Source organism: Pteronotus mesoamericanus, unplaced genomic scaffold, assembly GCF_021234165.1.
Source record: "Pteronotus mesoamericanus isolate MK-2021 breed Mesoamerican mustached bat unplaced genomic scaffold, CSHL_Meso_final contig_50, whole genome shotgun sequence".
Classification (NCBI taxonomy): Eukaryota; Metazoa; Chordata; class Mammalia; order Chiroptera; family Mormoopidae; genus Pteronotus; species Pteronotus mesoamericanus.
In genome coordinates, this window is record NW_026555186.1 from 5,764,507 (window position 1) to 5,790,747 (window position 26,241).

The 26,241-nt window shown below is 39.1% G+C and overlaps 1 protein-coding gene across 1 annotated transcript in view; it reads right to left on the bottom strand.

The window, feature by feature from the left end:
* The window catches only part of FBXL7 (F-box and leucine rich repeat protein 7), a 340,176-nt gene that overhangs the window by 218,644 nt on the left and 95,291 nt on the right, over positions 1–26,241 (bottom strand). Inside the window, exon 2 of the mRNA XM_054578316.1 lies at positions 26,134–26,223. Within this exon, the coding sequence (XP_054434291.1) occupies positions 26,134–26,223 (90 nt within the window). The remainder of the gene's footprint in view (positions 1–26,133; positions 26,224–26,241) is intronic.

The window sequence follows — 26,241 nt, forward strand, 5'->3', positions numbered from 1 at the left end:
CTAAACTGAGGAGCAGGTAGTAGGAGGAAAATGAAGACGTATGCATTCAGAACGTGGCCATTCATTCATTCTATCTACTTCATATCCATGTTTTCTTCATTCAATTTTCATTAAAACTGTGTGCTGTGGCAAGTGTCAAATAAGGCGTTGTTTCACACTGATAATAATTTCTTCCCACCTATTCTCATCTACAGGCTTTAGGGAGGTAGCACGAGAAGGTAGAACCAAGACGCATCTGGTTTTAAATTCTCAGCTGCACGAGTTGTATAAAGTACTCTCCTTTCTTATCCTAAGTTTATTCATCTGTAAAATGGAGGTACCAATGCCTACCTGGTTTGTGATAAAGATAAAGAAATATGACCTTTGTATTGCATCCAGTGAGATGCCAAAACACTCCAATAAATGTTATTGTCCCTCTATTCTCTCTTACTCTATCACTGGTAAAAATAACTTGGATTTTAAAGTGTTCTTTCTGGGGCTGTTAGTGTTGCCTACCCTATAATATTGAAAAGGAGTAGCACAAAAGGGCACACTATATTAATTCACTACAGCTACCTTGAACTCTTCCTCAATGCTCATTTCTCAACTCCCCATTTTTCTAGCCACTTTGCTTCTCTGCCTCCTGAATTCCAGACTTTACTATGGTCTATTTGGATTTGGGAGCTAACATATTAGGAGATAGCATGGAAAATTGACAGCAAGAAATAAGGGAGATGCTGCATAAGGCAGTAAAAATGCTTGGTTTCTCAGGCCTGCATTTAAGTCCACAGCACAACATTCATTGGTTTGGTTTTTCTGAGTCTTACTTCCCACATTAGAAATGTGGTTTATAATGCTTATCATATATAAACCATGAGAACTGGGAGGATCAGATACAATCATTTGTGAAATTTCTTTATAAGTGCTAAATAAATTTCAATGATTAACACTGTTCTTGTCATGATAAGGCTACACGGATAGACTAGAATAATTTTTTTCCCATTGTCATCTTGCTTCCATCCTGAAGTTAATCCAACCAAATTTAATGCAGAACTTCCACCAACTCTGAGCTTATCAGAAATGGCCTTGAAGAACTTTAACTAGTGCCACTTAATACCTGAAGACCAGACTAAATGTGTGTTTGTTTTGTGATTATGTCAACAGACATAATGAGCACGTTATCTCTGGCCAGTCCAGTTCCTCAAAAAGTGACCTGAATCCTCAGTGAATTCTGGAATCAACTAGGTTACTTCAGGCTCTTGAATTTTCTGGGGGCATCACTTGGTCACATATTAACCAGGGGACTGAGAGCTGGGCTCACTATAAGACAATCTAGATTTCGAGACTCATAGTCCATAATGTCTCAACGTGTGGGGGTAACAGTTGTTCATTATTATCACATGGTAACACATCATTAACATTATAACAAAGAGAGAACTTTAGGGGACTCAAAACAACAAAACAAGTTAAATCAACAATGTGGCGTTTAAACATTTCCAGCAATTCCAAGGCTCCGAAACAGCTGAAAATGATTTGAGGAGTGAGATCGGCCAAGGAGAATGTCTAATTTCCATTAATGCAGGAGTATCTATTCAGCCCCTGCCATAGCCATAGAGGCAGCATTTAAGACAGTTTTCAAGCCTGGTTCCAACTAAATGGTGAAAATTATTTCCTGGCATTGCTTCAAGTTCTTCATTCTGGAGCCAGACTGTCTGGGTTCAATTCAAAAGCTGACCACTTACTAGCAATTTAACCTTAGGCAAGATCCTTATCCTCTTTAACTCAGTTTCTTCATCTATAAAATGGGGGTAATAATAAAGCTACCTCATTCAACCATTCTAAGGATTAAATTGGAAGTAAATACAATAATTACAGATAAAAAGAGGTTACTAAGTATTAATTATTATTATCTTAAGTGGTATGTAAGTGCTCAATAAAGAATAACTTTTCAACATGGCCTTTATACTGTACCAAACTGATGCTTTCAATTGTATGAAATATGAGGCATGTACCATTAACCCCACTTTATAAATGAAGAGACCAAGTGTTAGGAAGGTTGAATCACCAACATCACCCAACAAGTTGGTGGGTTAATCGTGATTTCTAACATTTCCCCTCCCCCTACCTCTTACCACCCCCATTAAACCTCAATGCTTCCAAGAGTTTTAAACTTTCTTAGAAACACGAATGAAGTAATCACTGTGGGTGAATGTTAGAAGAGAGAAAGAGCACTAAACAAGCCAAAATTCCATGTTTGAAAGGAGGGCTAGGCAATTACGTTGTCATTTTCAAATGAACAATGCAGCCAAGTTATTTTGTTATTGGACAGAACTTTCAATCTGTAAATTTTCATATAGAATTGAACCGAGTAAACCCTGTTGCAAAGAGGACAAAGAGTTACAAGAATACTTTTTAAAAACAACCTAAGTATGAAAACATGAGAGAGCTGCCACGTGATGGAGGTCTGTACCAAGGGGAGGGATGCTTGCTGTCAGGGTGTAACTATGTGTGTGCCGGCTGAATGAAAAGGAAATGGCAAAAACAAATGAATTTCCAAAATCCAGAATCCACATAAGGAAACGGGTCCAGAGCTTCATAAAAACTCCCTGACCCACACTGGCTTTATATATCACTTCGTCTATGAGAATTGCTTATTATCTTAGTGGGTCAACACCGCAGCTGGGCAAGGAACAAGGCAAATATAAAATCCCAGGAGTTTACCCTCCAGATCTGCACGGAGGTACTTGGCTTCCAGTACTTCTGCTCTGCCATTGTCCTGGGTCCATCTGAAAGTGAGAGCACTATGATCACGTGTCCCATTGTACAATCAGAGTACATCTGGGTGTCCAATGCTCTCCTCCATCCAGTGAGGCGGGAGAAGGGTGTTATTTCCTCATGAGTACATGCAATTCTCTGCACCTGAAAACCAGAGACTAAGGAGCACTTCAAAGATACTATTAATTCTATTTAAAAAGCATGACCTATTAAGGTTTCAAGCTTCTTGCACACCTCTAATGCACTAAAATCCAAAGCAAGTGTCCAACTGAAATCATCTTGAGACTGAGGGAGTGAGAAGAATTACTTAAGTAGTCAAATGTGATGAATAAGTTCTCTCTCTCTCTCTGTGGATGTGTCAAGAAAAAAGGAATAATTGGCATTTTTAAAATTTAAAAAAGAATAATCAGCATTTCCCTCGTAAAGGAAATAATACAACTGTTCTTTAACTCCTCCCTCCAAATCATCAGCATAACCAGCAAAATATCAATGAGGACAAATTTGCAAAGGAAAACTCTAGGCAGGTTATTATGGCCTGACAAGTTCACCGTCCTTTATAATGAATTAAAGTACAAATTGTCAAAGCAATGTTTAATTAAAAAATCATTGATTTTGGATTTATGATGGTGGAAAACATTGAGTTAGACACATATTCAAAAACTAATTTCGATATAATTTCTCTCTGTATTTGTTAGGCCATGATATAGCCCCAGGTCAAATCAAAGTAGCCATGTGTATAGTCAAAAAACAGATTATCGACTTACAGATATTCACTGTTTCCAAACAACGGACACTTGATTGCACATTACATCAATTGAGCACACAGAAACTACTTCCTCTTTCTTAACCAAACCTGTCTTCCTCTGTACTAGTCTTATTTGTAGGAAAGCAATAGTTTCCTTTAAAATCTCTGAGCTCAGCCCTCAATTCTTGCTTTTTCCAGGGTAAGCAAGAATGACTCAAAGTTCCACACTTAATATTTCAAAGAAGTTAAACACTTCATCCACCCATCTTTCCAACCTTGGCCACAATGCAAGATGTAAAGAAAGTAAAAAACAAAACAAAACAAAAACAGAGAGAGAGAATAATAAAGGTTTTCCCATGTTGTTCCATCTATGATCAGTTGTTTCATCCAAGATGTCTATATATCCACCTTTCATGTATGAGTTTTTTACGGGCATACACTACAGAGAACTTGGTGATTCTTGGCTAAATTTGCTGGCTCTTAAAAATCAGAATTCATACAAACTTCTAGCTAGATTCAGCTGGCTCCTCTCTCCTAAAATTCTGCAAGGGGAGAAGATGGGGCTGGCTAGATCAATAATAAAAACGCACTGAAAGAAGCATCTCCATAAGAAAGCCTAATGATGGGAACTCTGCTGCTAGAGAGTTCATTTAGATGTAATAAAACTTGAACTGCCTTTGTGTGGTTCATAAAAAATTTTTACATGAAAACTTTGCCTGTTCATTGCACCTTTCATTGCAGACCCTCTAAAACAAAGAACGGTTAAATACATAAAAGGGTTCAGGTATTAAGTGGGGAAAAGCCAATGAAACCTGTTAAAGAAATTGTAATTGAGATGAGTAAAATGGTACCCTATTTACAAGAAGAAAGGCAGAAAATACTCAGAGTTTTACACTTCATTTACAAAAGAGAGATGCAACAGTTTTTACTCTTAAATAAAGTCACAAGGTCAATTGAACAAGTGGGCAAGTTATCGTTGTGGGATATAGGAATCTGAGAAGGGCTGGACATGTCAGACGATCACCAGCTGAAGGCTCTGACATGGACTCCGTCTCTCCTAGCCCATCCCTCCCACCCTCCCACATGGAAGTCCACCTCGGTCCGTACAAAGGTTAACCTGGTTTGCTGTATAGCATCAGTTGAGTTGAGAGCAAACCAAATTCCTTTCATTTAGAACCACCCAAAAGGCTCAGCTAATTCTCACACCACTTGAGGGTTCAGAGTTAGGGAAGGAAGAGCAGGTTTTACAAACCGTAACTTTTTACTTTTGAAATAGCCCCACATTCCCAGTCATGCAGCTGATCCAGATGCTTGTGTATCAGAAATGGAGTAGTAGGCAGGCCATGTTGTCCTTCCAGGTTTGAATTGAACAGGTGCACACACCCGCGATCTGTGATCCTCAGAGGCTTGTTAGCACTGAAACTGGCTGGGGCGCGGGGGAGGGGCATTACACATCCCAACCACTTTCAAAATGGATTTGAGTGATTTTCTTTTTGTAACAAACAGAAGGCACTGGAGAAACACAGAAAAGCCATGCTTGTGTGAATTTTTCCATACAGCAGAACATAAAAGCAGCCCAGAGGAGTCGACAGAGTTCACTGGGCTAGGATTGGGTACAACATCTCTAAGATCTCATCCAAGCTATCAAATATCCGTTATTTTAACTGCTAAGCTATTGAAATCACATGTAAGAAAGCAATTCTCAAAGTCTCATGGAGTCGCAAATATCTCAAAGATCACATTTTAGTTAGGGTTCTCAGAGAAACAGAACCAATAAGAAATAATATATATAAGCAGGTTTATGATAAGCAAGTAGACTATGCAGTTAGAGGCTGAGGAGACCCGAGATCTGCCGTGGGAAAGCTGGAGACCCAGGAGGGCAGGTGGGATGGGTCCAGTGTGAGTCTGCAGGCCTGAGAGCTGGGAGAGCTGAGGGTGCCCATTACAGTCCAAGCCCAAAGGCATGAGAAGATGTACATCCCAAGTTGAAGATAATCAGGCAGAGAGAAGAGTTCTTTCTTACTTATTAGCCTTTCATTCTACTCAGGCCTTTAATGGGTTGGATGGCGCCCTCCCACATTGAGGAGGGCAATCTGTTTCACTGAGCCTACCAGTTTAGATGTCCACCTCATCTCCAAGCGCTCTCACAGACACACCCAGAATACTTGACACACAAAATTAACTGCCAAAGAAGTTAAACACTTCTTAACAGTGATGACAGACTGTTAGAAGTGAAACTTACTCCCCACTCCTCCTATTTTCCTGTGAAGGAATTTCCATGCAACCCAAACTCCCTGCCCCTCTCTGACGTCTCCCTCTCCCTCTGAGGGGAGAACTGACTGTAGACGTTGGCAGGAACTGGTGTACAAGACTCTGCCCTGCCTGGGTACCCTAAGTTGAATGTACCTGACTGGGCACACCCTACCCTCAGCTGTCAGCCCCATGGAAAGGTTTTGGGGGAGGCTAGATCAACTGAAGGAGTCCCTAAAACACTAATATTTGGTCCATGAAGAAACATGTTAAGGATTTGTGGAAGCAAAATAATACCTGGGAAGTGTGGAGATTGTTTGGGGAGGGCTTGCCTTAAGTTGCTTAAACTCTGGGGAGTCATACTGCCAAAGTCAGACCATGAGGCCTCAGCAAGGACCAGCTGTGGGAGCCTCAGCAATCTCACTGGACTGTTCCAGGTCCAGCTCCAGATCTGCAGCTGAGTCTTCAATCACACAGTCTCTGCTTGGCCTGGTGATACAGGTAAGATGGAGAATATGGAAGAGAACAGACTACCCTCCTAAGACTGTTATGGGTAAAACGGCATGCTCCAAAAGCTATGTTGAAGTCCTAAACCTCGAACCTCAGACTGTGACCCTATTTGGAGTAGGGTCACTGAAACTGTCATTAGTTAAGATGAGGTCACACTGGAATAGAGTGGATGCCTAATCCAATATGACTGGGGTCCTTACAGAAGAGGAGAAGAAATATGGAGGCACACACGTAGGGAGGACACAATGTGACGACAGAGGCAAAGACAGATTCTGCAGCTGCAGGCCGAGGGACCCCAAGGATTGCAAGGAGGGATTCTTTCCTACACATTTCCGAGCGAGTGTGCTCCTACCAATACCGTGACTTCTGGCCTTCCAGACACCAGAACCATGAGACAATAAATTTCTGTTGTTTAAAGCCACCAGGTTTGTGGTATTTTGTTACGGCAACCCTAGAAAATTAATATAGAGTAATATAACATCATTTCTTACAACTCTAAACAAACACTGAAACATACAGAAATGTTCCTTATGGTGCCATAAAATTCAATCCAAGAAAAAAATCAACCTTTTTCTAAACAACCTAAGATAAGTACCCAGGCCTCAGAGAGGGGCAAGGTCCTCGCATGGCCCTTGGTTGAGAGGTGCTGCAGGCTGGGCATAGCCAAGCAGAGGCAGCAAGAACGTCAGGATTCACCCACCCAGCACTCAGTGTCCCCTCCACTGCCAGTGGCTGGGCGCTACTGTCTGCTGACCTCGTCTATCTGTTCATTGTTAAAACAAACGACAACTATTCACAAAGCATTTCCATGTGTCAGGCAGCAATTTAGCAGTCTTTACACAGGTTATATTCTGAGGCTTGCAATAACTTAAAAGGTAAGCATTCATATCTCCATTTTTAGGATTGAGAGACTAAGCCTTGTATCAGCCCAACAAATCATGGGGCCTGATTTTGAGGACAGACTGTTCTGAATCCAAAGCCTGAGCTCAGTTCTAGAGACATTTCTGGACATGAAGAAACAGATGAATTCCATAATCTGAACACTTAAGGATAAATTAGTGTTAGGGATAAAACAATACAAGCGTCCCTCAGTATTATTCATGAACATATTCCTTAAGACATGAGGGATCGTCAATGATCAAAGTATGACATAACTGTCCTTACTGAGAGATTGCACTGAACCATCATTTTCTTAATCAGCCAGGAAAGACGAGACTAAATAGAGAAGTCAAAATTCAGTTTTGATAGTTCTCATTGTATTTTAAGGTCCAGAGCAGTATGAAGGAGTGCCCCAGGACTGGTTTTGTTCTTAGTTTGTTATTCAGTATCACATATTTTAGAATACTACTTTATATAAACGTAGAAACACAGCTTCTGGAAACTGCAAGCAGGTTAATATGCAGACTGTCTTTCAAGGACCGCAAGTGCAAACTTCTTGCTAACCTGCGCTTTGGGTTCTGCAACAGATCATCATTGCCCTCGGGATACAGTCAAGTCTGCCTGACATGTGAGGCATATTTGTCAGTCCCCTATGTCCCCCACATCCCACCCACCACCCACAGGCACCACTTGCTGTATGCAGTCAAGCCTGGAATCACACACTCTACAACAGTGTTTTCTCAAACTTTAACGTGCCTGGGAAGCACCCAAAGAACGTGTTAAAATGCAGGTCAGACAGGTCGGGGGTGAAGCCTGAAATGCTGCTTCTCTAACGAGTTCACAAGGATTCATGCTTCTGGTCCTGGATCCTAGGGTGGATCCCAGGGCTGGATGACCAATCAATGTTCACAAGACCCTTGGTGTTTCCACACTCTGAGCGCCTCCTCAGATGAAGGCAGGACTCCTTCTTCCAATTCCCACTGGGTAACTCTCATCAAGCAAAGCCTGGATCAAACATCAGCTCCTCTGTGAAGCCTCTGTAAGATCCGCCTCCCCAGGCACCGCTGCTCCGTCCTCCCTCTGGGTCTATCGTGGTTTCTTCAGTAACACATGAAAGAGAATTAGAGATCTCCTTCATCTGCTTGTCTTTGTTATAGATTGCACTTCTGGAGGGTAAGGATGACGGCACAACTTCTTATCCTTGTCACTCTGCGCAGTGCCTGACACACAGTAGGGGTAAATTGGGTTAGCTGGATAAATGAAACAGACTCAACAGGCTGTCATTTCAAGAGTTTACACTCTTTCCATCCTGCAAAATCAGATCAATGTTTTATCTCCAATTCTTTTAGTCCCTGTGCTGGGTTTGGTTCAGGCTTGTTGACTTGTACTCATTTTTTAAAGATTCTTTTTCAAAGCATGTCATCATTTTTGGTTGGCTGCCATTTTAAATCATAGAGCATTACTTTGAAGAATGACATCCAGAAAAAAATGTGCCTTAATTCAAGGCACTTAATAGCTGGATCATGCTGACCAAATTACGTTTGCTTTTTGCCCCAGTCCTCTCGCTTCTAAAATGGCTGTAATACTGGCACCTGCCCCATCGGTTCTGGGGTTAAATGAATTAACATATGTTACACACTTGGAACCGTGTACTGTAGAACAGTTAGCTCTTGATACCCTTTATGCAGTTCAGTATTTATGAAGACATGCCCCTCACTACTGAAAGTACTGAAGGCCAGCATTTGTACCGCTCCTCTTTCCCTCTGTCACCTGTTCAATAGTATGACCTTCTGTTACCGCCTTAGGCTTTCTTTGACATGATTCCCACTTCACCTTTTTATATAACTTCAAACAACATGTTTTCATGTAGTTTTCTGCTTTTTCATTCTTCCTGCCTCAGCCCATTTTTGATGTTTCTCCTATTGATACCATTCCTAAAGATTTGGCATTACTTTTCCCTTGATTCTGCACCTGTCTGTATCCCCTTTATTTGGGATTTAAAATCTGAGCTCATAAGAGATCCATTCACACTGGCTCCAATTTCTGCTCATTGGAAATGGTCTTAATGGAATGGTCAGAATTTCATTTTTTAGTTTTTTATTGTATAACCTTTCCCATCGTTATTTTTCTAACTTCTGAGAGATAAAAACCATCAGCAAAGAATGTCTGAATTCATCAGATGCTCTCTAGTAGCAGAATGAAAAGGAGCACCTCTGAGGTGCTGGGCAGCCCATCCCTCATTTTGTCTCACTGCTAAGATCCAAGGCTGTGTCGTTCACACATCTAGGACTTGCAAATAATCACTGTTTTGGCTTTTTTCTCCTTGTATCGTACTAAACCTGAGTTATTTCCAATTTCAAACAGATAGATTTCCATTTAAGTATGTAACATATCATTTTTATATTGTATCCCTGCCAATTCTTTCTATTGGTCTGTTACTTTTGAAAAAATAAAAATATATTTCATCCGACCAAGTTTAAAACTATCAAAACTGAAAATTATAGAGGATATATTGCTATATTATCTATGTAAGAAAAACTCTGCAGAACTCTAATCAGTAGCCATATATTCAAAGAGAAGGTTTTAACCTAACTTCAAAAGACTAAAAAAATGATTGAATATGCTTTGAGTTAAAAGGAAATATTTACAGCTTACATATTAATTTTTAAATGACTCCCTGCTTTAATCTATTTTTTCTAAATTTGCCAACCACAAATTTGGCCCTGTCACTTGGGAGCAAAAAGTCGTCTTGCATGGTTAACATACCTGGAAGGCACAATTGTATTTCTTTTCTTTTCTTTTCTTTTTTTTAAGATTTTACTTATTTATTTTTAAGGGGAAGGGAGGGAGAAAGGGAGCGAAACATCAATGTGTGCTTGCCTCTGGTGCGCCCCCTGCTGGGGACCTGGCCTGCAACCCAGGCATGTGCCCTACACTAGGAATCAAACCAGTGATGCTTTGGCTCACAGGCTGGCACTCAATCCACTGAGCCACACCAGCTAGGGCTTGAGGACACAATTCTAAAATGCAAAGATTAAAGACATGACACACACACACACTGGCAAGATTTTTATGAAATAGCAGTCACATCAGGAACTTCAACAGACTATTAAAAATTGTTATACTCAGGACCTCAACAATCACACATTAATTGAGCAAATTAGAATGAATTTGACCTCTAGTTCAGCCTAAGAAACCCAGCGTGTGTAGATGCAGGTGTTCCTTTTCTATAAGAAGAGTCCAGGGCACCCAAAGGAGACACAAAGAGAGGATATAATATGTGCTGAGGTAAGACTGTTTCCTAGGAGGGTTGCTTCTCAATCTATGCATTGGGAAAGAACAGTATTTTTTTCTAATTCCTAATTCATATGAATACTTCGTAAATGCTACAAAAAAGAAAAGAGTAAAAGCTAAAAAAAACAAACAACAACCATACAAAATAAAAGTCCACACTTATCCCTTTGGATGTTGCAGCATGGTAAGTTGTTATAAGGGGTGCTAATCACTTACATTTTCTATATTTACCTTGCTATAGACAATGAGTCTTCAGACTATCACTGACCACACTTTGATTATCACTCCTCTATCATAAACTACTAAAAAAATAATCTGACTGAAAATGAGTCAGAACCACATCTGTCCCAAATGCTCTTATTTCTTACCTGGCCTACATCTTACTTCTTTCCAGTGGACTTCCCTCAGCGCCCACGCCCAGGGCCACACAGCAGCCAGAGCAGGTCTGTCCTGCTCAAAGTCCTCAAGGCCTCCTACTTGCCCTTAGAATCAGTCCATACCATACACGTGGCCTAGAGGTCCCTACTAGAACTGGTCTGCCTCCTGGTCCAGTGTCATCAGCTCTCTACTTTGTTACTGTGTTGCAAATACACACAGGACATTGCTCAGAAAAGCCCTGAGCTACCTCCAGGTCCAGGGCCTTCCCACATGCTCATCTCTCTTCATGGAATTCTGTACCACCGCTCACCCCGCTATAGGTTCAAAACGGCTGTAAAAGGATCAACATTCATCCCATAGAGTGGTGGAGTCAATACCCGCCCCCCTCAAATCTGGGTGGCTCTGTGACTGTTGTGACTAACAGAATATGGTAGATGCAATGGTGTACCAATATCTGAACCCAGACATTGACAAACTGGCAGTTTCCACTTCCTACCTCTTGAAACACTCTGGAAACTTCAGCAACCTCAGCAACCGTATGAGTCCAGTTACCCTGAAGCCATCCTGCAAGAGGGGGTTGTTGGGCTGCATGGGAGCAAGAGGGGGCACACCGCCACAGGGGAGCACCACTGGGGTCACTGCTCCTCCTGGGTCAGGGCAGCAACCCCTGCATGGCGGGGGGAGGGGATGGAGCACGCCACAGGGAGTGCGGCACTCCCAGAATCTGAGGGAAACAGTCAGGGGCCAGCTGAGATGGAAGAAGGGCTCTGAATCCCGCAGAGCCCACCCCAGGGTTGTCACTAATGAGGGGAATAAACATGAGTCATTGGAAACACTTCTCTGTTTACCAGGAGAAGGGACATGGTGGCTCTTCCCTCTGGTGGGGAAAGCCCTAAGCCCCTTTGTTCAAAGGCTTTTAATGAAAGGGTTATCAGTGGGGCTAGGTTAACAGGAATGCACAGGTTATCTCATTACATCCATTATGTTAATGTTCACAGAAAACAGGTGATGTTTTGAAGAAAACAAATGGCAGGAACACACCGATTATATGTGGGTCCAAGAGGAGACTAGTAAACAGGAGAGACAGCTAAACAGGAAAGTGTAGTAAACAAAAGAGTGCCCAAGAATATAAGGTTAGGGTCTGTGAATAATGTAAATGTCCTTCTCAGCATGAGCTGGCTAGAGCTTTTGAGGGAAGAACAAAGCACACTTTAAAGAATCTATTTTTAGGCCTGATTTCCCCGGGAACTGCCAGATCTGGTTTAGGGCTGATTCCTGTATTGCTTCAAGCCTGAGCCAGGCGTGGGGAGGAAGCTGCCAAGAGACAAGGAGACTGCTTTCGGATAGAATGAGGACTCCGGCCATGTCCAAGCCCAGCCGAGAGGTACGGGCCTTTTTGCCCTTTCTCCATGTCCCCCAATTTCTTGTCTGCTGCCAATAATCAATTGGAATCTGTCTTAGGTTGTCATCTCAGCTCGAGGTAACTTACCCGTCCTTGATTAGCCAATCCTCCATGGCAAAGCAGAGGGGCAGGAGCTACGCACCTGCCAGGGGGGATAGGTATGTCTCCTCAGGAGCCTGTTTCTCCAAAGTCTCTTGATTATTTCCAGCCTTGAGGCCCTCCAGCCTGTCGTCAGGGTTACAGTTCCTAAAGCCAGACAGGGTGTTTCCCAACAGAGGGTCACATGCAGGCTCTCTGGTAGGTAGCGCAATCATCCTAGGAAAGGATCAGGCACACACTCTACCAAGGGTTTCCAATCTTTTGGTGTCTCCAGGCCACACTGGAAGAAGAAGACTTGTCTCGGGCCACACACTAAATACATTGTGACACATAATCACAAAACCATCTTATAATGTTTTAAGTAAATTTACAATTTTATGTTGGGCCGCATTCACAGCCATCCTGGGTTCTATGTGGCCCATGGGCTGCAGGTTGGACACCTCCAGACCATCCTTTCCACCAGCTGAATACCACCAGTGTCTCCGTCCATTCCATATAGAGCCGCAGAAATAGAGTCAAGCCCACATTTCTGATTGAAAATAAATTGTGAGATATGATACAATGGTTGTTAAATAACTAAATGTCAAAGGCAGAATAATGGTTTCCCCAATGATGTCCATGTCCTAATCCCCAGAACCGTGACCATGTCAGTTTACATGGTAATAGGGACTCCACAGATGTGATTACATTAAAGATTTTGAGATGGAGAGATTCTCCTGAATTATCCTAATGTGCTGAAAGTAATTACAAAGGTCTTCATAAGAGGGAAGCAGAAGGAGCAGAGGCAAAGAGAGAGATTTAAAGATGTTATGCTGCCGAATTTGAAGATGAAGGATGAGACCATGAACAAGCTGAGAAATGCAAGTAATGGATCCTCCCATACCCGGAGTTTCTTCCGAGACTCTGGAAGAAACATAGTCTTGCCAAGACCTTAATTTCAATTTTCTGCGACTCGTGTAGGCCTTCTGACCATCAGAACGGTAAGATAATAGACTTGTGTTGAATTAAGCTACTATGTTAGTGGTAATTTGTTACATCATCAACAGGAAATGAAGGCATTCAATTTTAGGGTAATTTGTTATACAATAATAGACAACTAGAACACAACTCTCCACCCTTCACACCTCCCTACACACAGATGTTCACTTAAATAATTACCTGTTCATCACTCAGATCTCAGCTTAAATATTTACTACTAGGCATGTATTGAAGGATATAGTCTTAACATGTAATTTATTTTTGAGATTATAGAATATTTGTGTCCCTACAAAATGAAAAGTTCTACAAAGGCAGGTCTGTGTCTACTTGGCTAACCAAGGAAGCCCCATTCGCCAAGCACAATACTTCCAATAAATATTTGATGAGTCAGGATATGACTGAGTAAATGAATACAGAATGAATCAGAATATATGCAATGTACTGGAACCTTAGTTTGTAAATAAATATAAAGGAGAAAAACTGTGTTGGAAAAAGAAAAGTCTTTTAAACTGATCATTAGAACAAATAATGAAAGGAAGTGACCACTGCATAGATTGTACTGAATACTTATTTGAGTATCAGGAATGTAAAATAGCAAGGCTGATCTTTATTCAGAAATCTTAACCAATAATGAAAAAAATCAAACAACTAAATTTTTGGTCATATAACATTCAATGCAATTCCAAAAACAATTAGTCAAAGACATTTTCAGCCCTTAAAAAAAAAACCAACTCGAATTTTCTATAAATTGTTTTGTAACAACAAGGAAAGCTGGACAATACTGGGGAAAAATCTATTATATCACTCATTGATAAGCATTGACAACATCTTGAAATATGTCCCCTCATTTTCCATTTCAGATATAATTCTATCAATTGGGATCACCTAGGAAGTGCTGCTTAATAATCTGCAATTCTCATAAACATTTTCCCATGTCATTAAAAATTGTTAATACACTGTATGTTTTTAATAGTCAAACAGGACTTTGAAATTCTGATATCTTGATATTTCACCAACATCTTTATAATATAAAAATTAAGAAGCATATATCTACAAATAAAATGTGTGTCTTTAAGGTGATTTCCTGCTGTGAAACTTCTAGGTCAAAGTGTGTACACATTTTTCAAGCCTCTTGATTCACATATGTCAGCATTTCCTGGTTGTGTGGAAGAATAAAAGCAGTTTGAGAAATAAAACATACTATATGAAGATTAACAACATACACTAACACATCAAAAGCTCTGAAAAATCGAGCAATAAAAAAGAAACTTGGGTTGAACTTTGCTTAATGGAAAGACATACATTTTTGACAATGGAAAGATCTTTCCTACCCCCTAGAGCTTGCATTACCCTATGCATGTGCTGGTGACTTTTTTAGTTTTCTGGCAACTTTTGTTTTTATACTTTGAAAGGTTCTTGTACCTCAAGATTTTATACACACACACACACACACACACACACACACAAAATCCATCACATTTAATTAGAACACTTAAATCTTTCATCCAACAAGAATTTTATTTTGGTATCAGAACACATTAGGTCCCTCATGTACCTTTTTAAAATAAGAAGCTAATTTTCCCGTTAGCGTTAGTACGTATTGACAAGGCTTATCTCCCTTATCCATTTATAAGGCCATCTTTCTCATACCCTGAATTCCCATTTATAACTAAGTCTGCCTTGAGCTCTCTCATTCATTATACTGAACTCTACCCTACCATATTTCTTAAATATTTGGAAGTGTATAATATATTTTCATGACATCAAGAAAATGTTACTCTCATTACTCATTTCCAAAATTTCCTGGATATCCTCATATGTACATGTATTCACTCAACAAATGTGTTCAATGTACCTAAGTAATTCAACATACATAATTTCATACATATGTAATTAAATTGAATTCCATGTCCACATACAGTAGATTTATTCTTCCAGGTAAAGAAAGTAGAATTTGGTCCAGTTTTCAAATTAAAACCTTAGTGGGTTTCCCTGGGAATTATGTTGAATTCATTTAAGAAAGTTTTCCATACAACGTCTTCTTGTCCCAGAACAAAGCTGGATACGGAACTTACATAAAGTGTCTATGATTAAGCTGATGAAACTAAACCAACTTATATGCAAGGATATATATCTATCTATGTATATCTTTTAAATTTAATCTTCAAAGACAACACATGAAGTTAATAATATTATTATTCCTAGTATACAGAGATGAAAACTAAACCTAAGTTACTTGTGTCACACATAAATAAAAAATTTTTTAAAAATCACAAAATTTTCTTTCACAGAAGCTTTGTTCCTCCTCTAATTTAAATTGCGACTTTGCCCTCTTACTTCATCTTCAAATGTATCCCTTAACCAGTATTTAGCTCTTTGTAAATTTCTGAGGTTGGAAGAAATTTATTTTCCAATCCCTGTTGACCAGCCCTAATCCAGCTAAACAAACCATATGAACTTTATTCAACTAAGCAAAACATGTAACTTTATAGTTTCCCAGTTTCTAGGAAATAGCATATCATTGGCAAGAGATAATCTAAGGTCAAAGTTGGTTCCAGGTTAATTCCTTTCTTAAAAAGATATTATTTTCTCCTTTAGGAATGCTTTTTCTAACAAATTCTTCAAACAATTAGTGAACCCCCAAAAACGTAAACACTTTTATTAGCTGGACAGCCATATTTTGTGCCAATTTAATGAAACTTCCTTCCCCAATTTAATCAATTAAAGAACCACAGGTTCTAATTTGGTACTTTAAGATATCAGTAAATGAAGAATTGAAACAATTCAATGTATTGAGGTTAAGAGATTAGAAAGGGATTTAATAAAATTAAATAGGTGAGGGGAAAAGAACATTTTTGCTTTGCCTTTAAAATTAAGGCCTGGAGGCTGATAGGTCTAGAACTCTAAATTTCTAAGTTTATCTCATTTGGTGATCTCAAAACTTCTCTGAGAGAAAATGGTTATTTATAGAGTCAGTACTCATAGACAACTTCTTTTGATTTAAACTTATTAAAACAAATGAACACATAGAAACCAGAAATGTTCTCTGTTCTATCTTCCCTCCAATGTATCTATTCTACTTTAAAAAGTTATTTGTTCCCTAACATAGAAGGCAACTAAAAGTAAATTATGGAACTATTCCCATAATGTGACTTCAGTTCCCCTAAGTAATACCATTCCTCTTTTTTTTTTTTCCTGAAAAGTAACTCTAACTGTATATATTACCTTGATTTTGCAAAGCTTTTAAGATCACAGTCTTTATGACTACAGTTGGAAAACTCAAGAGGGCTACTCCTCCTCAAAATCTTGAATAAGAACCCATTCATTTATTCAATAAACAGTTGCCAAATGTTTATTATATATCAAATACTGTGAAGGCCACTGGATATACAAGCCTGGATAAAACACAGTTCTTTCCTCAAAGAAGTTCAAGCAATTGCAGTAATAACACTATGGAAGTTTCAACAGAAATCATACATAAAATTCTTACACAGGAGATATCTTGATGGAGCTGTAGCCTACTACCGGTCACTGCTACAGATAATGCCTGTTAGGAAGCATTTGGAGATCTGATGGGGCTACATAAATTACTTCTTTTGTTGCTGAGTAGTAGAAACTCTTATTGGCAAGTTACACTTCATACCACAGGAATACAACTAAAGCACAGGAATTTATAATATATAATACTATAAATTGGTAAAATCAACATGTACTGGTTCCTTAAAAAATAAATTTTTCTCCATCTCTAATGTCACTAAAAGTGAGCCCACAACAGCAAGAACCCTTTGCTTGATTCCAAGATTTATGTCTTGAATACATTTCTCTACTAAAAGGTCCCAGACTCTTTGGGCATGACTGATTGTGTGCCTTGGGCAGGAAAAAAAGTAGAGTGGATCTGGAACATTCTTTTGTGGTCAGAAAGTAAGGATTGTTTTACAGCATGATTGTCAATGCTGGGAGGATAAAGGAGATTCTTAAAGGTTTTCCACTGAAGTTGTGAAAAGTCAAGCATCAAAAAAAAAGTAATAATTACTAATAATTGGAACAATGTGTTTGTAATTAGAAACAAAAAAGTTAATATGTTATATAAAATACTGTTATATACAATAAAATAGAAGCATAAGAGAATGCTTAAATCTGTGTTCATTGTAATTGCAGTGGAGTGTTGACAAATTCTTCAGAAGCTTGCTTTTGTTGTATCTTTTTAAGTTGGGTCATGACCAAAAAAGGCAAGTGAAGTCTTGAAATCCAGCCCTCCACTGACTTCCACAGGAAATCCACCCCCACCAAGCTTTTGTGAGTTTAGAAAAGATTGACTAAAGCTTTTCAGGGCCACAGGAAGGTGTCAGCTTAGGAGCCCTACACCCCATTATGTTGGAACATTTCTCCAGCTCTGCCACCCCATCTTCCCATCCATCTCTCCCTTCACTCTCCTGGGTACTTGCTATGTCTCCTTCCTTTACAGCCCAGAATCTCTCTACTATGGAGAGAAATCTGTTTTCCTAAGGCCCACATCCAAAAACTCACACATTCAAACACAAGCGGATATGTGTTAAGAACAAGTGCCCTTCAGTGTACAGGTGGCCCACCCCACTCTGAAAGGCAGTGCCTGTTACATAGAGTAGAAATCCTCCTTATTACATTTATAAGTAACCATATTACTATCTGCTTCCCACAGACTGTGCTCCTTTTAACAATTCTTTACTCATCTCTTAATGATTACAAATAATGTTTAAATTACTTGTACAGTACTCCCTCCATAACGTGGATTTTCTACGCTTAGTAAGTATATATAGGATGTAGAGGGACACCCTTCACAACTGAAGTATTTTTCTCTCATTACTTGTTAATTAGCCCTACAGCCTTGGGAAGTGAAGACTTCCTGAGGAAGTTAGTTTATCCTCAGCAAGTTATTTCCCAGTCAAAGAGGAAGTAAACAGACATGTTAACCTGATTTTTAAGGTCAGACTGTGTCCGTGACTGTAAAGGTCAAATATTTCCAATATCAAGACATTTATTCTAAAACACGATTACACAACCCCCTTCACATTCTCTCTTTGTCTTAGGTGAGTTCAGAGGTTTTCCCATTCGTGTAAATCCTTCCAAATGGCCCAGAGAAGGTGGTGGGGTGCAGGGTACCACAGGACGATGGCCTGTTGTCACTGACATCTCCACCTATGTGTGATCCACTGAAAACCTAGTACAAAGACTGTGCAGCCACTTTATAACTAAATGGTGTATTTAGTGAAAACTGGATGTTCAAAGCCCTTGTAAAGCTATTCAGTGTTTTGGGGCGGGGGAGCGGTGTTTGTTTAGAAGCCTCCACTTTCCCCTAAGGGAAGGAACCCAGGTGGCTTTTTCCAAACTCCTCACAACCGTACATGTCATGCTATATCCTCTTCACCATTCCACCTTCTATTCACACAGCAAAATGCCAAGACGAAGGCTGCCAGGACGCCTATCCCAACTCCTCCACTCCAGCCTTATCCTTCTTTCTCTCCAACAACGTTTCTTCTGGTTACTTATTGGGACACAATTTCATATCATCCTGAATTACTACTTAACTATTTCATAAGTGGTATGTCCCCCAGCAATTGTTAAAGTTCTGGAAGCAGTAGGTTCTGCCATAAAATCAAATCCCATAGGGAACCAAAGAGCAAACAGCACTATGGTGAAGGATGCTTGTTAAAGACAAGAGGCAAGGATGCAGACTCAGAGGCTACAGGGTGGATGTTCCACCAATAAAGAAAAGAAAACACATGTGAAAGGAGGGATCATTGTGCTGACAGTTTGTGAGTGACATGCATTGTGTACCTAGTGAGTGCCAAAAAGGTACCTGAACCTCGATTACACATCTCTTATAAATTCCTATTGAATTAAGTTGCTAAAAGAACTGGTAAGATATCTTAGGAATAGTCCAAAGCTTCATTACAAATACACTTAGTTGTACTGATATGGATCAGAATGCCTATCGCTGGAATATATTGATTATTTATTGACTGTTTTTTTTTGGCAAATAGCAAAATATAGGTGAAAGAAATAAACAGAGGATAATTTGGCCATGAGATTAGAATATTAAAGATCTCATTTTTTCTCTCTCCCAGCTCCACATAAAGACACTGAAAGATTGTATCTCAAATAATACTCTACGATGTCCTTACACATATACACACACACACACACACAGAAAACAAATTCCCTTCTAAACCTATTAAATAATATTTTTGCCATTCTGGATGATTCATTTTGGAAGATAATTCCCTCAAGGACTTAAACTTAGTTCTTGAATCTGAGATGGTATTTAGGATTTCAAGGTATATTTATAGGCTCATATAACAATTTTGTGGATACTGAGCTAATAAGCTTTCCACTGCTTAAACTAATCATCAGACACAAATTTGACTTCTTTATTAACCTGGGCAGACTGAAACTGTAACATGCTCAAATCTGCAGATGTAATTGGTGCAATTTTTCAAAAGTCATTTAACTTACAATTAGACAGTAGCTTAAATAATAAAAGAAATTTGGTGACCAAGCAGTGAGTTGCTAATTTAATTACCAAAACACATTAAGCTTCAACAGCTAAAGCCTCTCAAAAGCTTTCCTCAAGGATCCTGAAATGTTCAGAAATAGTGAAGTTTACATTTTAATTTTTACAGGCAAAACAAATCTTTAAAATAATCAATTATCACCTTCTTCAAGCAAAGAATAAAAGCTGCTAACATTATATTTCATATTTTAGAATTTCTCCCTCTTCTGAAGGACCCCCCCAACAAACTTCCAATTAGAATAGGTGTCATTTTATAACAATTTTTTAAGATACTTCTTTAATGTCATTTTCTTTTTCCAGTTCTTCACTCTTGATTCCTTTTCCTGTGTTATCTCTTTTCACTCTATCTTCTCTTGTGTCACACATAGATTGAGTATCCGACTGTAACAGCCTGCATCAAGGTACACACCAGTCTTCCAAGGCTCATGCTCTGAGACTGGTATCTTCTACTTGTGTACATTTCAAATTAAAGAATAATTCCCTGGCTCAGTTTTAAAGGGAAACAAGCAATGCAACCATCCAGTACTCATATTACATACACTACAGACCCTACACCATGATTAACTTACATATCAATTTCAAACCCCAAGTGTAGTGTGTTAAGGGCACAGTTACAATACCTTCAAAACTAAACCCCAATATAGAAGCAGCTTGGAATATTGACTTTTGCTTTTTTGTAACTAAGGATTTGAAGTTAATTTATAGACTATACAAAGATCATGACAATGTTTCCTTGTATATACTGTTGGCAATCTAGACACAATTGAGTTGGCATTTGAAAAGGAACTTCTCTAAGTACTTTCAAGATATACTTTTATACAAACTTATAAAAACAATTAGTACAAAATTCTCAGTAGATTTGCATGACATTTATAAGGCAAGCATTAAAAATTAATCTTAGTCAGCAACAATAGCTCATAGCCTATCTTTGCTGCTTGCTAAGTTTATATGACTTTGGGCTGCCCCGATTCTTTCTGAGTCTCCTCCCTGTTTTCATCTGCCAAATGGAAACTTTTATATCTACATCTCAACAGAAGTGTGAGGATGGATGAAACAAAGTCGAATGCAATAATGCTCTAGTAAGAGCCTGAAATAATGTATTCCAAACAGTGTGGAATTTGTTGGGTAGTCAAAAGGGCTTTTTGGAAAATGGAATCCACCTTGAGTTAAAAGCATCATCTTTTTCTGCCTGAGTGATCTTTTGAATTTTGTTTGAGGAATACACTTAAGAAGTAGAAAGAAGATGATACAAGGAAGACAAAAAGAATAAAAATGAAGCCAGATGTCTAAGCATTTTCCAAATAACTCTATTTAGAATTGTTCTAATTTGGGCACTGAAAACATGAGAACCCATGACTATATAAATAAACTGGTGATTTTAGCTTTTATGAAAAGAATATTACCACATATTTTTCATAAATCAACTCATTTCACATGGGTCAAATGAAACATTTTAAAATGAACTCCTTTCAGGGAGTTAATTAAATGGGCAATTTCACAAAGTACTATTAAGTGAATCTATGGAAAGGTATTTTAAAATCATGAGCTGTCTTAAAAGTAGTTTTTCCATCTCCAGGTAAGAAGCTAATCTACTCAAGTAGGTTAAGATCCTTTTACCATTGAAAAAGCAGTTCCCATTGGAACTACTGATCTCTTTGGCTTAACAATCTTTCTTAAATGCTCTGAACAGTCTGCCCTAGCTCTGAAAGCAGTTCAAAATAGGCAGCTAGAAATCAGGTGGACAAGAGAGAATTAAACAGTTTCATGCTCAGAAGGGAACCGCTTTTTTAAAGGCTATGCTTTTTCCTAATTTGAGCATCCCTCACCAGAACACTACAGCGTCAAACTCCTGCTTGGCATTTTTTTAGGTGTATAATCTTGAGGAAATGCTCTGTGTCTCTGTGCCACAGGTGTTTCTTTGTACAATGATTATATTAGTTCAGAAAGTAGTCAAGGCCTTTTGTAGCTCTAAAAACCCTATGATTCTATGGTTGTCTTGCTTGATAACCAACATTTATAAATAGCCATCACATCTATGAACTATGTTGTCACTGAATTCAATATCAACTTAACATATCTAAAGAGGAACTGGATGGATCTCACTTTTCATCAGCCAATTACAGCTGGTCTTTTAATTAACTGCTTCATCTTCCTCCAGCTGGAGAGCAGACTGCACTGTTAGGATGCTACCCTTAAAGCCACATCCACATACCCCCGATTCTGTGAAAGAAGTCCAGGCTCAGCTTACTATGTCTAGGAAGAGTCTTCATGATTTACTCCAACCCAACTGCTCCTGCTCAAGACTGGCTGCTGTGTGCTCAATCCCAGCCATGGGCTGGATGTGACTTTCATAGCTGAAGGTCAAAGCCCATTCTTTCCAGTACAAAAGAGAACACTGTGTGGATGAATATGACTGAAAAAAGTGGAAGAAAATGAATACTAACACAACTGTAAAGAATTACGCTGCGGTTTACAATGTTGGAATGTAGACATTTGTTTGGAAAAATGGCAGGTTTCCAGCTTTCTACATTTGAACCCATATCTCCTATCATGTCAGGATACCAAGAACTTAACTGTCATAAGAAATATAACGTGCATTAAAGAAAACCCATGCCATTTATTAGGGAGAAAGCACTGCAGGCTGCCAATTCCTTAAAAGGGGTGTGGCTTTAGAGTCACAAAATTAAAATATGTGATACTTGTGCATAGACTTTGGACCAGGACACAACTATCATGTCAAAGATGCCATTCTCTCTTGTATTAAAACCAAATTGTATCACCATCTGTGCCCACCACGCCTAGGGAAGCAGCTTTATGACCCCAAGTGGATTAGTTGGAACATTAGATCAGCAGCAGGAGCACAAGTCCTTAGCAAAGAAACAGACTTGCTAGAGTGATTAAATGGGATGCCTCAACCATTAGACCTGGGTGCTAGAATACTTAAAATATGAGCTGAGGTTAGAAAAAGCTAAAAAAAAAAAAATGTTTGGAAAACCTGTGGGCCTGTAATCTCTCATGTCTTCAAAGTTTCATTGGAGAATATGTACTATGATAAGGCAACCCTGACCAGGTACCATGCACAGGGCTATAAACACTAATTCCAAGACTCATTTATGATGGCTTCCAAGCTAGTTCCAGTCCCAAGGTCAGAGTATCTTGGAGAAGCTTTCAGAGGGAAGCTCTGCACTTTGTACTCACCTTCCTAACAGGTCTTCTCACTGTCGCTCACAGCCTCATCCCAGAGTTGGGCGGCAGCATTTCTGATGATTTAGATACAAGTTTGAAGGTCCTGTGGAAGCAGCAGCTCCCCCAACCCCCCTTTTCATGTATACAATTTAATGATTTTTAGTAAACTTCCTGAGTTGAGCAACTATCACCACAATCCAATTTTGGAACACTGTCATCTCCCCAGTAAGCTCCTTCATATCTGTTTGCAGTTAATCTCTATTCTTACCACCAGCCTCAGGTTAAGCGAAGCCTGCATGAGGGGCCCCCTTCCCTCAGCTCCCACGTCCTCAGTTTGCGTGCCAGCATAGATTGCACCGAGCAGTTACCTACACACTTCCTCGTAAGAAGCAATGCTGTGCCATTAGCTAGCTTGTGCAGTCTGTGAGAAGCCCCACATTGCTGCACAGTGCTTCCAAGTCAGCTATCAAAGGTACAGCTTCAGGTTTCAAAGGGTGCAAGAAAACTGAATACTGTCCTTCACAATAGATACCATTCTTAGAAATCAATATCACTCAGATCTTAAAACTGGGGATTCTCCCTGTGCTTCCTTGTTTCCTCAAGGTGGTATCGATGAATTCAGAGGTGAAGAATCATAAGAGGATCAAGGAACTGAATAAAATAACCATAATTAAATAGCTTCCAGAAGTATACCACTCACTCAATATTTTCCTAACATCAAAGGTTAAACATAGTTCTAGAAAACAGCGGGGGAAAAATCAGAGAAGCACTTTCAGGTTTGCTCCTCTGTAGCATCTGTAAGAAATCAAAGTACATCATCTGTTTCTTTGCCAGCATTTTGCATAGACGTATTTTCCAGTAGAAGGAAACGCGTCTGCCATCAAGGAAATTTGCTTGGTGGAGGCTGGAGGATGTGATACCCTAATAGCTCATCTGCAAGATGGACCAAGACTGTGTCATCTGTGCATTGAGACAGTTAGCCTTAGCTCCTCTGCTTCTGTCTTGCAAAACCAGGTTGACATTATGAGCCCAATGATGCAGCAAACATCCCTGAAATACATTTTAATGTAATACCCACACGTAATTTATTGTTTAATACTTTTAAATTTTCTTTGATTAACAACAGTAAAAAATAATTCATACAAATAGAAAAAAATAATACTTTCTAAGTTTTCAGATAGGCAAAAAATATGAAGAGCATCTTTCACAGGGATAAGGTTCCTTGACTTAAGAGCTAGAAAAACTTTCATACTAACTTAGCCCAGTTGCTAAAAATTCTGTTTCATATGAACATGACATTTTCCCATTTTTCTCTCCTGATTTTACCCACAGCATGATAGAGAATGCATTGTGACAAAAATGTACAAAACATTGGCTGGGCCTGCACCAAAGGAATCTTTTTAAGGAAAAGCAAAATAAAATAAAAATTTTAAGTCCCTACACAGTATTTTCTGAAGCATAAAATGCAGACTTTTTCAATGCATTAAGTCCCACAGTCCTTTCCCCTAACCCTTGCAACACAGCTTATATACTTTTGTATTTTCTATTTTTGAAAAGGAGAAAAAAATATTAAAAGAACTCAAATCAGGATAGGGAAGCCCAGAGGGATTATTTAATGCACTTTTAACTTTTTGTTTTCACAGCCACTCAAATTAGACAAATGACTGTGACAAAAGTGACTGTAAAATAACGGTGGAAAAAAGTGATAACCTTCCAAAAAATAGCTTTCTTACTGCAGAGGATCATAAATAAATTAAATTGATTTCCACTCTGGCGTCAAAGAATGAAAACCTCAAAGGTGAATGTTTAGAATCAATTTACCTGATTTGCACATTACCTTAACTGAATTTCAAGATTGATCTAATGCCTATATTTGAATTAACAGGCAGAAAATTAAAATTGGATTGCTACCTGGTACTTCACTGCACCAAGGAAAACACCCCAATCTGTTTGCCTTACAATGTGAGTAAAACAACGCAAAGGCATTAAGCACAAGGGGCTATAATCCAGTTATAAAAGCTATTTATGCATCGGGGATAATTAACCCAGAGAGGGTGATTCTGTGCTACTTGAAATTCAGCAAGTCAAAGAATACCCAAAGAGAAGACAAACATAGCAGGGGGAAACCATGATCATTACTGCATGAACTGTAACGTAGGTAGATCAAGAGCAGCCATACAGCTGAGATGACGAACTTCAGGCTATGCGTATGCTTCCGCGTACCCTAAACAGCAGAAATAGAGCCTCCAAAACAAAGACTGGAAATACAGTACATTGTATCCTTTAGGAAAGGAGGCTCTGTACAATGTCATGAAAATCCCAAACAGACTTTGATTATAAATGGCAGTGATGTCTTAACACAGGGCCTTCATTCAATTCTCCAGAGTTTAGAAAATACTCTCCAGAAAAGAAGTCATTTAATTGTGTTTAACATTACAATAAAAGGAGCTGATTCCACACTGGGGTCAACTCTCCAGTAAATAACTAACACAGAAACATTTCCATACTCAAACAGGTAAGCAATTATTCAAAAGCTTCTCAACTATTTATTGGGAAGTGGTTGAATTCCAACATGTACCACATAGAGTCAGATTCTTCATCAAGAATACCAATGTGACAGTCAGGACTTTTCAGTTATTCTGTAAATAGTCAAACAAACCTCTTCCTACTCTCAAATATTGGTGATTAGTTCAAGGTTTACAAATTACGTGACTATGACTACCCCATGTCACAATCCTGAATTCCAGTGTGCCTATTCTGAAAGTTCTTGCCCAACTTTCTATTTCAGCACAAGGATTTTTTTCTACACTGAAAAACAGGATACTTAGTATCATAAAGGCTTCTCCAAAGTCTGCCTACTCTATTGTGACATAAAATAACAGCGCTTGCCTTAGGATCAAACCACTTCAATCCCACTGAAACAACTTTAGTGGACAGTGACACAGCACAACAGAAAAGAAACTTGGGAAAACCTTTATCTTCTCATTTTTAAAACTCTCATATGCTCCCACTCAGTACAACAGAACTCAGACTCACACATTTTATGTCTTCCAAAAATAGCCGGCACTGAGAAGAGAGGGCAAGAGATAATGAAGACCAGATGCCTACCTTCACTGGTAGCCACATTCTTCTGGGCTTGGGTTGGTGTGTGATCTGTACTTGAACTCACGTCGGATGAGATGCTTGAGCTGCCTTTGCCTAGAAAAAACAGGAATG